This window comes from Pseudopodoces humilis, chromosome 3 (genome assembly GCF_049639895.1).
Source record: "Pseudopodoces humilis isolate 2021_Gansu_Grassland_sample_001 chromosome 3, ASM4963989v1, whole genome shotgun sequence".
Lineage (NCBI taxonomy): Eukaryota > Metazoa > Chordata > Aves > Passeriformes > Paridae > Pseudopodoces > Pseudopodoces humilis.
In genome coordinates, this window is record NC_142202.1 from 24,965,834 (window position 1) to 24,979,230 (window position 13,397).

Genomic DNA, 13,397 nt, shown 5'->3' on the forward strand with positions numbered 1-13,397 from the left:
CAGAGGGATTCTGGACAAGCAGAGATGAGCATGGATTAGGGACAGGACAAGAGTGAGCAGCTTGCTTCCCTGACAGTCCAGGAAATTTTCTCCTAAGCTTGAAAGGAGAATGGCAAAAGACACCAGAAGTGTCTTGGTCACCTAGGAGAGCTGTAGTTGAAATGCTTGTGTTTAGAATGTGGGTGTTGTAGGATCAGCTTAGAAAACTATTTTAATAATGTACTTAAATCCTAGTGATTCCATGGGGATTCCTGAGTGGGAAATTCCTGAAAAAGGATAGTTGCAACCTCTGGCTTAGCAGCTTGAATCCCAGCCTGCAGGACCAAAGGAAAAAAAGAGGGAAAAATGAAGCAGTTATTTTCAGACAAGTGATTGTGGTGAAAAGTCAAGTTACAAGTTACAAAAGTTACAAATGACAGTTTTTCTTTCCTAGTTTTCATTCTAAGTTAAGGCAGAGAAAGAACGAAACAAGGAATTTAGGGAATGAGAAAGGAAAGAAGGTTTTGAGCCAGAGTTTTTCACCTGTTTAGTTAAAATGAACCTGAGAGTCACATGAGACATGGGAATTTAGAAGATAAATAGAAAATATTACTGTAGCAAAGCAAAGTGAAGGACTTTTTGGAATCTGGCTTTTATCTGTCATTGAATGAGTTTGATCTGTCTTGTGGTGCTTTTCTTTTTTCCTTCCTGTTGTCAAAAACAGTGGAGAAGATAAACTCATATGTCTTCTGTCTCCAGCTGAGGGGTTTCAAGTGGGGCTGCCTTTTCTGATGCAGGGAGGAAGGGAAGTGCTTCAAGCTGGAGCACTGGCTTCTGGAGGCTTGCAATAGTCATGGGAAAGGGGGCTGCCCATGGTGTCACTTTTTCATCTGTGCTAACTGTGTCAGGACTTGCAGTGTGGAGATCTGTATTAGCCATAATCTTCCTGTATCAGCCTCCTGCATCACACTGAAAACAGTGGCTACTTGCCTTTCCTTATCAGTGTCCTACTGTTCAGGTGACAAACATGCAATATAACCTTATGGCTTGTAGTTTTTTTCTTTGTTGTGATCTTCCAGCAGCCTTCCACTGAATGGTGTTTTTCATATGTTTATTATTTTTGAGATAAATTGGATAACTTAGGAGCTATTCAGGCTTTATTTCCAAAGCCAAACCTAACTGTCCAGAACCCTGAAAAGGCCAGGCCTTTACTTAGCCAGGGAACTTGGACTGAATGGTTACATTCAGCCATCCACTTACTCTATTAAACTGTCTACAGGTTCTTGGAATACGACAGAGCCCAGTCCTTCTGCTTACACACAGATGATTTTCTTGGCTTCTCAGACTAAAAACATGACGAGCCAGCACTCATCCTGAATAATTTTTCCAGAAATGCTTGTCCAGAAGGGCACTGAGGCTAATTTCCAGAAGGCATGAGCAGTTAAATATGGATAAGAAAACAGATTTGAGACTGAAACATGCCTGAACCAGGATGTCCTGAAATCTGCAACAGCTAACGCAGAAAGATTGTTTTTCATGTGAGGGGTCTATTAGAGACCATTTGCTCACCCATCTTTATATTTGGAATCAGAAACTTCCCCTTCCATCTCTTTAAGGATATTGAATTTTAAAGGCAATTTGATAAAACAGAATTTTAAAAGACTTTTGAGAAAGTGATATGCAAAACATTAAACTTGCATAAAACCAAGTATGCTGCTAAGTCCCAGGCAGTTACACCTATGTAAGACATTTGCTAAGCAAAAGCTCAGTTCCCAACAAGACTCTCCTGAGTAAGAAAGGATATTTGCAGTAACTAGAGGTTAAAACGTGAGATATGTCTCTGCTTATCAAGGAAATATAACTGCAGCCACAGGATAATCAAAGAAATTAAAATACAATAAACCTAAATATTATTAACACAGATTTCAGAATTTGATCGTTATAATAAGGGCCTCAGAAAAATAACACGTTTTTTGAAACTGTACTTTTATAAAATTTGGAGGCATTCTTGAGATTTATATAAAATAGTATGCACATGAAAAAGTCAGATATTAAATTCAGACTGAATTTGTCATGGGGGATTTTTCCCTTTCTTTTTCCAGCATAAATATGTCTGAACTTTCAGAGCCAGAAGGTACTGTAAACTGGAAGGAAAGATGTTTGACTTTGGAGTCACAGTTAATGAAATTTCGTCTCCAGGCAAGCAAGATCAGAGAACTGTTAGCAGAAAAGGTAGGTCACATTGAATGAATTTCAATGATGTATAAATTATTTTATTTTATTATGGGGGTCGATCACAAGTCATGGTTTGAGATTACAGGTACTGAGATCTTTTTCAGAAGGCAAAAAATAGCCTTTTACAACAAAATATATGGAAACCATGTATATTTTAATGCTGTGAAAGAATTTTACACATCAGAATTGCCAGTAAGAAATGTTCATTTTCAAGTAAGAGCACACTGGCAACTCTCCTGTAGAAAAACGTATGTATCCAATAATCACTTTTAGAACATTGAAGTTAATATTTAACACATTTATTAAGTATTTGAGATGTGATTTAAGACACAGAAATCATCATGGAGGAAATCCAGAAGTATTACTTTCCCCAGTACTCTTTAATGAATCATATAATTTACCAATTTCATTTTCTTATAAAAAGACATCTCCAACTATGGCTCATCATCTGAGTCTCTGGATCCAGAAAGTTGAAAAGTATTGTATCATTTAATTTGAAAAATATTGTTTAAAGATTTACTCTATTTTTCAATAGAGAAACATTTCACTTGGCGTATTCAAATATGTATATCCCAACAGTCAGTTGTAATTGAGCCCATATTTGAAATATAAAACCTCCACTATTTTGTTTACCTGGTACTATTTTGACAGAACAAGGCAATTAAAAGAGTACGAGAGACGAAAGATCTTAGAGATTTATTGGAACTATGTCATCAGTAAGACTCACTTCAGTGAACTTCTAATTAAAATGTTTTATTTTAGTAGCTCTTCTATGAGCTAAATTTTCCATCAGTTTCTCCCCCTAAAGAAAAATAATATTCAGATAACTTGATAGTATGTAAGTGAAAATACTTTTATTTTTTACATGCAAGTTAATGGTTCTCTTTTGTGGATTTATCTATTCTCCCTTTGAAGCCATAAATACATTTGATCTCCACATTTAGTCCTCTGTGAATTATTCCCACTTTACTATGTTTTGGTGGGGCAATAGCTAAATAGTATTAAAGCAGGAAGAAACAGATATATTTGTATTTACAAAGAGCTCTGGATGATGTACAGAGTTCCAGATGTGTTCCAGTCCTTTGCTAGTAATACTTAACATTGTCTTCTTTGACAGCTAAACTAAAGTTAACAATTGAGTATGTTTCCATGAAGATACCTGTCTTAATTCCAGTATCTTACTCAAAGCCCTTTAGATACCTATGTGTCATTTATTATTTTATTGACTGTCCACTAAATCTTTTAAGGACCTACATGTAAATCTTGCTTGTCAGAAAGCTTCTCTTATCCTGAATAACAAAATACCACCAAAAACTTTGTCACTTTACTGCTCAGTGTCCGTTACCAAATGTCTTCCTTGAACAGGAGTGAGCCCTCAAGAGATCTCTGCAGATCTCTCCTGACAGCTGCTGGTCACTGTAGGAGGTAACCAATAACGTACTATTTTTATTGAGCTCCTTTTGTAATTCATGGAGGGACATTCCCTCTTACCCCATGGCTTTTTATTTCCTTGAAACACTTTGCACAATTCAAATAATTATAATAACCAGACCCTGCCTATCTTCAGCCTTGGTGATCCCTCAAAACTTCATTAGCTTTGTAAGCAAACACCTCTCTTTTTAAGGACCACTGTAACTCTTCATTACCTATTATACTTATCCACATGCACCCTAATTTTGCTGTTGCATTTTCTACTAATTTGATTACTACAGACATCAATAGTTGATTTAACTATGTCATGCAGTTCTTGACTGAATAAAATTTGGCAATTTATTACTATTCATTTTATCTGTTTTATTTGTCCTATGGAGGCACCAAACCTCAATTTGAGGTGGAAAAAATGGAATAGAAAAATTTAGTATTTTCTATATTAGACTTCTGTTCATTAAATAGGCATGTAAACTTACAGCAGTAAAGAATAACTTCTAATAAAAAAACTTTTTCAGTAAAACCAAATTCCACCGAAATAGTATTTTTACAGTTAGTGCTCCAAATAATTCTACTTTATCATAACTAAAAATATTGCTGTTAGAAAGCAGTGTAGTTGAAAACTCTTATTTTTTTCCTAATCCTGCAGTTTTTCTGTGTGGCAAACTCTTATTGAAGAAATTTTGCAGAATATTAGTTTTGGGAAGCAGAACTAACTGTGCAAAAGCCATCCTTTAAAATTTCATTTAAGAATAAAAAAAAAAAAAGTTGAAGAAGGAAAACTACCTGTGCTTTTCATTGTAGTTAGCAAGGCTCAGAGATTAGCAAGATATTATCATCAGTCTTGGGAGAGAATATCCATGCAAGAGTACAGTCCTGGCTGCTGTAACACTCAGCAGATCACTGGATGCTTAAACAGTCTGAGCTGTTAGATCAGGGATATCTGTTCTGTCTCTTTACCCCATCTGGATCACTGCATTTCGGGATGGTCAGTGGCTAAACACTAAACATGACTTTCCTGGCAACCTTCTAGCAGCCATTACTACCAAGTTTTATACAACTGCTGGTGGGCGAAGTTTTGGCAAAAAGTTAAGATTCATGAACAGCACTCCACAAAACTATATAAGTTTTAAAAAAAAATTTAGAAATTCAAATGCTTGCTACTTGACTTTTCACTTTGTTCATTTACAGGGTCTTAACTGATAGAAATACCCTCTTAAATTCATAGCAATTTATGTATAATCATAAAATTTCAAATATCGACATAAAAACCCCAAACAAACAGAATAAGACGAATAAAACCACAAGTCTTCAGCACTGTGCTCAAAATAAAGTACTAAAAGGCAAATTACTCTCTCATCTGTGAGAAATATGACTCTGAAATAGATAAAAATACTTCAGAACTTGTTATGTTGCTGCCCTCTTATTTTAGTTTGCCTTACCTTTCTCAGAAATTTTAGAAAAAAACAAGTGATTACAGGATTACATGTGAGAAACATTTTCTGTTGAAGACCACAGGTCCAACAAGTATTCAGCTGGGATAATTTGACATAATACTCTCCAGAGCAGAGCATTAGCAGACTTCATGAAAAATGATCCTTCTCCTCACTGTTCCACTTTGACTTTTTAATATGGATCTTTCACTCAGAAACTGGAATTCAGCTGGGACATGTATCAAAGTCTGGTCACAGCTTAATAAAAATTTATCCTATTCATCTGCAAATCTAGCAATTTGGTACAATTTAAAAGCAACCATTTTCAAAGTGGGCAATAAAGTCGTTGGATGTATTTCTGAGTTGGTTTCATTTGCCAATAACCCAGTAGTTTTTTTTGCACGTTTTAATTTTTGAGATTATACAGACAGTTCTCAGTATTGGTTAAAGGAAAGATACAGTCACACTAGTTAAAAATTGAACTGCATGGAATTCTTACTCAAAAATATATTTGGGAAATAGTAAACTGAGTACAGAAGACCCAATTGGCCAGTAGTTGATGGTCATCCTGATACTAATGACAAAAGCATAATGAAGCTGATTATCAGGCTTCATAAGTACTTTTGGGATTTGTTACTTGATATAGAACAAAACACATTGGCAAAGCTCAGAAATAATTCTCACTCTTACTTTGATTAGGCCTTTATTTGTGGTTTTGTTTACAGTCATCTCTATGCTATGAAATGTGTACTGAAACATTGAACAATAGCAGCAGACACTGTTCCACTTCAAAACAGCAACAAAATCACAGCACTGTGGTGTGACAGACGTAAAACCCTGTGGGTATTATACTACGTAATTGTTGTAGAAAACAGAGTAAGAATGATACTGTGACAAAAACAGGGAGTCTGTACAGGAAGATAAGAGAAACGGATTGGTGGTAATTCTCCAACTCTTCTCTTTTGCCTGTGTTTGAGAGGTATCTCTTCAAGATAGTATCTCTTCAATACAGTATTCAAGACAGGAAAGGAGTTTACATCCTACTATCCCCGTGTGAATGACTTGCCAGAAACTGCCAGTGGGTTCTTCCCCTTATACTTGTTGTATAACTTAGTGTCGAATCAGATTTAAATAAGGGATGTCTTGAATCTAGCCATTTCCAATATTTGTGTATGATCTGTGTGAGCCCATAAATGTATTCAGGCTGGATTAATTGAAGTACTTTTCTTATACAGCAGAAATCAAATACCTTTGCAAAGTTATTTTATTTAATAATGCATCTGCAAATAAATGAAGAGTTACCATGAAAAGTCTTCAGTATATTATTCTAACAGATGTGTTGTGATTCAGAAAAACAAACTATTTACTGTATAAACTGTAAACTATATACTGTATGTGTTCTGTAAGTTTAGGAAGTAGTCTTCCTTGAAACTCAGTTGAGGAGTTTGAGAAATTTGCATTGTAAATGTGTTGCAGCAGTACAGCTACCAGAGCTTAAATTTTTTACTGAACTTGAGGAGAAGGGAGAGAAGCAAGGGAATATACAGCTTAATATATAACTTAATCTATTAATAATAATAATAACTTAATAATAACTTAATCTATTCCCTGATGTTTGTTTTTAGTATTTTTTCATTTTGTGAAGAAAAGAGTCTATATTTATAAATCTAATGTGCAAAGAAAGACCTTTTGGAGTTTTAAGCAGAAGCTGCTGCTGTAAGTGGGAGAGGTCTTTACAGGAATTTAAGGAATGATATTAGAAAGTATCCTAGTATGCCAAATTTAGGATGGCTGTGAAACTGAGCTTTAGGCAGAAGCCTGTATTTTAATGCAGCTTGAGTCTTATATATGTGAAAGGTTTACAAAAAAACCCCTTTGTTGAGTAAAAGATTACATGTTTCTTCTGCAAGTTTAGCTTCCAGCTAGCATTTCAAGTCACAGGAGAAGCTGGTGACCTTCCTTCTTTTCATAGTAAGTGCATTTTTCAGCTTGAATACGCATGCAACATAAGCTATAAAGTTGATGTTCTTCCTACCACTAAAAAAATCATTTTAGTAGGAGAACTACATAGCTGTGTTGAATTCCCACTTGGGCAGCCCCCACTGAATTTCATCAGACCCCGTAAGGACTGAATGTGGTACTAACACAAATGCTGCATAATGGGCTGTCCAGTATACTCAGCCTTCCTATAAATGTCTCCAGGTTTGTTTCCTGCAGGGTTGAGGGTCATTATGTTATGCTTTAAGTGGTTTTCAACAAATATAAAAGATTATGAGAGAGAATTCTTTTCAGATCTTCACTGTTTTAACCTTCCACTTGAATATTTCCTGTATACATGCTCAGCTGGCAACAAGTGTGTACATCACAAATGTAATACTATTTATACTTTCTGAACAGATTATGAAAATTGGACGATAATCAATTTTTAGGCTAAATACTATTTTCAGTATATTCCAAAGAATAACACATTTTGGACTTTGTCTTACAAACCAACAGCTAAATCCATGTTCCACTGTATTTTTATTCTTTTCACAGTCCTATTTATGGTATGTCATTTGACATTTGAAAATGAAGCAGATGCAGTCCACTTTGTTACCACTGGCATGGCAATTTCATGTTTAATGTTTTTGGAGGAAAAGCCAGAAAGACATGGATTTATGCAGTGATTGCCAGTACAAAAATTGTAAAAAAGCACAATGAGTACTTCCATTTGCAGTCAAAGGATTATGAAGGGTAAAGGGGAGCAGAATATAATTGAACAAAAATTATTCAGATGAAGGTTATTTTTCAGTATTTAGTTGTCCTTAAAAATCTTGTCATCATGGAGAATAATTCAGTTGCAATTAGAAAGGTACAAATAGGAGAAAGTAAGGAGAATTAAGGAGAATAAAAGTTTATATGAATAGAGTAATAAGTTTGTTTACACCTTTTTAATGCCTACACATGTTTCTTATAGTTTCATTTTTATCCTTCGTCAATTATTAAGTTTATGCTATGCCTCTTTAAAATGTTGGAGCTTTTTTTGGTTTTGTTGTTCTTGTACATCTTAAAACCATATTCTTTCTAAGGAGGCTGAAAATGAAAAAAAACCACAAATGGAGAACTCAGGAAGCAATAAATTAGTTGTTCTTGTAGAGGCATGGCTGGGTAATGGCATGAAGAGCACAGCCTTTGCTGTGAGGCCAGAGAATTAATATCCCCTCTCTGGTGGTATTCCTTTCTGTTCTAGTCCACCTGAGATGGGGAAGTTGTAGAAACTGATAATGGGTCCTTAGCCAATCTAATACTTGTTTAGCTTTTCACTTCTAAGAGCGACAAATTTTTTTTTCTCCATTTTTGATGATGAAAACTCTTTGCTCATTTAATTTTCATTCCCTGGGAGTGTACTTTCTTGTTTTAAATATCTGTTGTCTGGTCTTTAAAGTGCAACATGCTGCCTTACATATATTTCTGGAATATCTTGCTCCTTGACCACGGGTTTCCAAAGTGTCTTACACGCTTCAATGTTATGAATAAATTAAGTTTCAGTCAAGTTTTCTTTTTTTAAAATGTGGGCTATGATTGGCACCTTTTTTTCTCAAGCCATCACTTCTCAGGCTGTGGCATGTCCTGTTTCAGATGGACACTCATGTTGTGGCCCTAATCAGAAGCCACAATTCAGTGAGACACAGGTAGCAGAATTTCCACAATTGCAGTACAGGGATCAGCACAAAACAAAGCAGATGAACAACCAGTTCTTGATATATGTTTGTCTTTTTCATGTTAAGCACTGTATGAGATTTCTTTTTCCTTGCCTGCCAGAGTGCTTCAGTACCTTCTTCCCTCTCACTGAACAGTATCTTCAGTCATTTCAAGATTTTGAATGCTATGATACTGTCTGTGCTAAGAGTAGCCATCTGCCTAATTTATGTTTGATTGTGTCTTTGCAGTTTAACTGTCAAGACAAGATCTGAGTTGAGAAAAATGACTGCCAGAAAGAGGGAATTTCCTAGTGTTTCATGAGGCTTAGGAAAGTTCTGTGGCTGACATTGGGGAAAGTAGTTAGTGAGCCAGCATTACATGCTACTCAATTGTCCACTACACTGCCTCCTCAAATCCCACCGCTGAATTTACATTCTTTACATCTGTATGTTTGCTGGCAGCTGTTCTAGACTACCAGTTCTGGAGGAGTTCCCTCTCTGGGCTTTTCTGTTTTGTATTTTTAAGTTATATAGTTTCCCAAAGAAATCATTGATTTTTGCTACAATGACCTCAACTGAGATGTGAAAAATTGTTTTTTCATATGTACTTTCCACTCATTTGATGACCACTAGACAACCTTTTGAGCTAAATAATTCTTAAAATTATGTTTAAGTATTGAAAGGAACTTGAAAGAAGTAAAATAACTTAGTAGAAAACTGGTCTCATCAAGAAAAGCAATAGAAATTTTGAGCCTTTTTTTTTTTAAATTTGGAAACTAATAATAGAGACTGATAATTTTTGGAGGTTTCGTTTTGTTCTAAGGAAAGGCTTTGTTCTAAGCACAGTTCATAACAAGGAATGAGCTGAATTGCTAAAATGGAGAAGTAAGAGAGGATTGCATTTAAGAAATTACTTTTGCCTACCTAGGAGAGCAGTGACAGAAGTTGCTGTAGTTAGAAGTGAACAGGTTTGTGATTCTGCACATGCAAATTGTAGAACTGCTGTCATCTGGAAAAGTTGGAATACATCTGTTTGTGGTGTGTGCATGTGTGTGTGCACACATAGATGTAACTTTGACGTCAAAGAATCAAATTGTTTTTACACTTCATGCATTTGTGTGACAGACAGAAAGGAATTAGTTAGATGGCAGATTTGTGGAAGAATGGTTGACAGTGCTTTGTTCATGAGAAGAATTGTAGCCTTTTACCTGTTAATTGGTATTAAAAATGAAGAAGATGGGAGAAGACAAACCATGGGCGAGTGCTGGAAAGTGGCAGCTTACAAACTGCCAGGTTGTGAGCCTAAGCTGTGTTGCAGTAATTATAACCTAGGCAAGCATTCAGCCGAGATCTGAGGGAAATACAAGGCTTTCTGAATTTAAGCCAGGTGACTAATTTTTTATCTGATTTCGTTTTTTTCATGTAGGAAATAATAACAGACCTTAAAATTTCATCTGCAATACAAGCTTGGTCTGTAAGTAGCCTAAGGAACATTTGAGCCCCATAAGTCATAGCCTTTAGCATTAGCCCTTTTGGGGAGATCTGTGACAAAAAGAAATTACTTTCAGAAAGAAATTCTTCATTTTGAGGACTAAAAAACTGAGTAATATTTTTATAGGTTTCATTCTAGGGAAGAGCTATTGTGCCAAAATACCAATTTTTCACTGAAGGCATATTTAATTTTATAAATACAGGTGGGTCTGAAGTATCACTTCCAAGATTATATAATGAAACGCATTTCTACTAATAAGTTAAATGTAAAGGTGTTCTATTACAGATAAGTCTCTCTAAGAATTGTATTCCCTTTGGGATAAAAAAATCAGCCAATAAAGAACAAAACATTTCTTTCCCAAGGCATGTGCACACATGAATGTGCTCATTGTTTCTTTACAAATTATCTTATTGTTTATGTTTCCTATAAAATGTTAGTATATTTATTTTACATCTGTTCTCTTTAGGTGTTTTGTCTATATGGCTTAATTAGTGAGGTCATATTTGAAAGTTTGTTGTAGCTTATAAAGACCTACCACTTCCCTTACAGAGAATACATAATACATAATTCCCTTACAGAGAATACATAATACATAGGAGAGAAATGTCAAGGCAGAAGGAATAATGTTAGAAAATATGGGTGGAACATACCTGGTCAGCTTTTCAATAAATGAGTTACAGAATTAGGAGGAATATTACTGTATTTTCCTAAGCTAAGCCATTAGAAGAGAGAACTTTTTGTAAAAAGAGTTAAGTCATGCTTCTAGAACAGTTTTACTGCAAAGCATGTGATTTGGCACAGCATACTGTAAAACATGAAAACTGGTTGTCATAAAAGCCATTGAGAAGCAGCTTCCTTGCTTTTAAGAAGTACTAACTTTTCTTCTGTAAATTCAGAGATTTGTTGAAATATTTGGGGCTAAACATAGGAATATAGAATCAAAGGGGAAATCTTGGTCAGATGTAGAGCTGTGGAATAGCTGGCAAGCATATTCTCCAAACAATTTATAAACTTAGCAAGTATCGCACACACACACATTAGAAACCCCCAGAACTTTTGTCTTTGTAGCTTCTATTAGAAGGCAGTTCTAAAATCTTTTTTTGTCAATGTGAAAAAATTAGTATCTTCTAGTTGCCAGCTTGTGTGTATTCATCACCTGTTTGTATCTACTACCTTTGAAAGACAGTTGTAGGTGTGTTTGTCCCTCAATTGCTTCTCCTATTTCTTTATTTATAGAAGCAACCATATACCCATGTCTCTGGTTTTGGTAAGTCCTATGTGGTATGAGGACCAGTAGTTCACTATATCTAAAACTAGACAGATTCACTGCTTTTTTTTTCTTTTTTTTTTTATGTGGAACATTCTTTTTCAGCCACAGATGGTTTAGGCTTTTTTCAGATGATGAAGATTTGAAAAATGGGAAAAATGGAAGTGCAAGGAAAACAACAGACTCTAAACATATCATTCTCAAATCACTGGAAGTTCTGCATTTCTAAACATATAATTCTCAAATCACTGGAAATTCTGCATTTCATCAACAGACAAACTATTAGATACATTAGGTTTTAACTCATTTTTCCTTTTAAAAAACTTTGACCTATTATCAACGTGTTTTGAAAGGCATACAGATAAGTGATGCTTTTCTTTTTGTTCATAATCGGTTGTATTTTTTCCTATATGTCTTTCAAAAAGATTTCCAAAAAGTCTATGTGATACAACCATGTTGTTTATAATATTAAAAACTAGGAGACACTGTATGATGCACTGATTATAATGTAAATTTCAAACATGAGTGGGATAAATTATGTTGAATTTTGATTTGGATAAAAAGTAGGAGTTTGTTCCTATACATAACAAACATTTTTTGTTTGATTTCAAAAAGAAACTAATTACAGTAATTTTCATTTTTGAAATAAAATGTTCCCTTTAAAATTATTAAATAGCTATTTCAAGTAACAGGAAAGATATCATTTTAATGCTGTGATTTCTCTGTAATACTCACTACTAATAATGATCTCTATATATAGGTATAGAAATTAAAGTATATATATATATGTATGCATACAAAAGGCATATTTTTTAAATTTGTGAGTGATGACTTTTGAATTTGTACCCTTTGCTGGTTTCATGTAATATGTGTTTTGCTCAAATTAAAATTTCTTTACTTGCACAAAAATACATATGTTCAACATTTCTGAATACAGCCAAGAAACTTCCATGTGACCCTTAAAATGGAATCACTTTATTATTTGCCTTTCTACTGTAAAAAACTCCCAGTGACTGTGTGTTGTACTTCAATGTCCAGACCTCCAAGACAGTACACCTCTGTTTTTATTGCTGCCATGTTTCTTCAAAGCATTCACTATTTAGTCACATGTGGCATTTCTTTGTTCATTGTTTGAACAAAAATAGCTCAATTTGATGAGTGTCAGACGTGGAGTAGTTATTTCCTTACTAAGTTTAATACCAAATCTGTTTCTAACAATAGAAACTGTTTTCTGTAATTCAGTAATTGATGCAGCATGCACTAATCTGTTTTCTGGAAACCATAAGAGGATTTTTCACTTAAAGACAGAAGGAGAAAGTGCAGGTTAAAGTAGCATCCGTTCTTCTGTACCTGTGTTCTTTAGTCAATATGCATCTATTTTTTGTATATTTAAGACTGTAAAATAAAAATCAGTATAGATTATGACAGGATGTCTCTGAATTCTTACTGAATTTGTACAAATCCAATGTGTGTGACAAAAACATTGTCAATTCCTTACAAGAGGTTTGTTGAACTGGGGCATTATTTAAAGTTACCTTATTTAGGACATGATAGAAAATAAAGCTTAAATATATGCCACATGCCAAATGCTCTCAATAACATGATGGCCCTCCATGTTTCTCCTGGAAAGGCAATTATATGTCAGTTGATCCTTTACCGACTGTAAATGATTCGAGCAATGCCTCACCTAACAGCTGATACAAAACATTTTGATCCAGTGATGCTGGCAGTTTGCTGAGGTGTATACAGAGAGAAATTGGTGGGACAGAGGTCTGGTTCAACAGAACTTTCTTTTATTCAAATGATGTTCTTTATAAAGTCAGAGTTGGTCGTCAGTATTCAGGATGCCGCCACAGGTGAGAGTTCTTCTGCATTTAACATTT

The 13,397-nt window shown here is 34.8% G+C and overlaps 1 protein-coding gene across 5 annotated transcripts in view; it reads left to right on the plus strand.

Moving 5' to 3' along the window:
* The window catches only part of PLEKHH2 (pleckstrin homology, MyTH4 and FERM domain containing H2), a 55,880-nt gene that overhangs the window by 2,345 nt on the left and 40,138 nt on the right, over positions 1–13,397 (plus strand). For 4 of the 5 annotated variants that reach the window (XM_005523381.3, XM_014252945.2, XM_014252946.2 and 1 more), the window contains exon 2: positions 2,082–2,211. In XM_005523381.3, the coding sequence (XP_005523438.2) occupies positions 2,082–2,211 (130 nt within the window). Of the gene's footprint in view, positions 1–2,081; positions 2,212–3,579; positions 3,640–13,397 lie in introns of those variants that run through there. The other variant, XM_014252947.2, reaches the window with a different exon arrangement.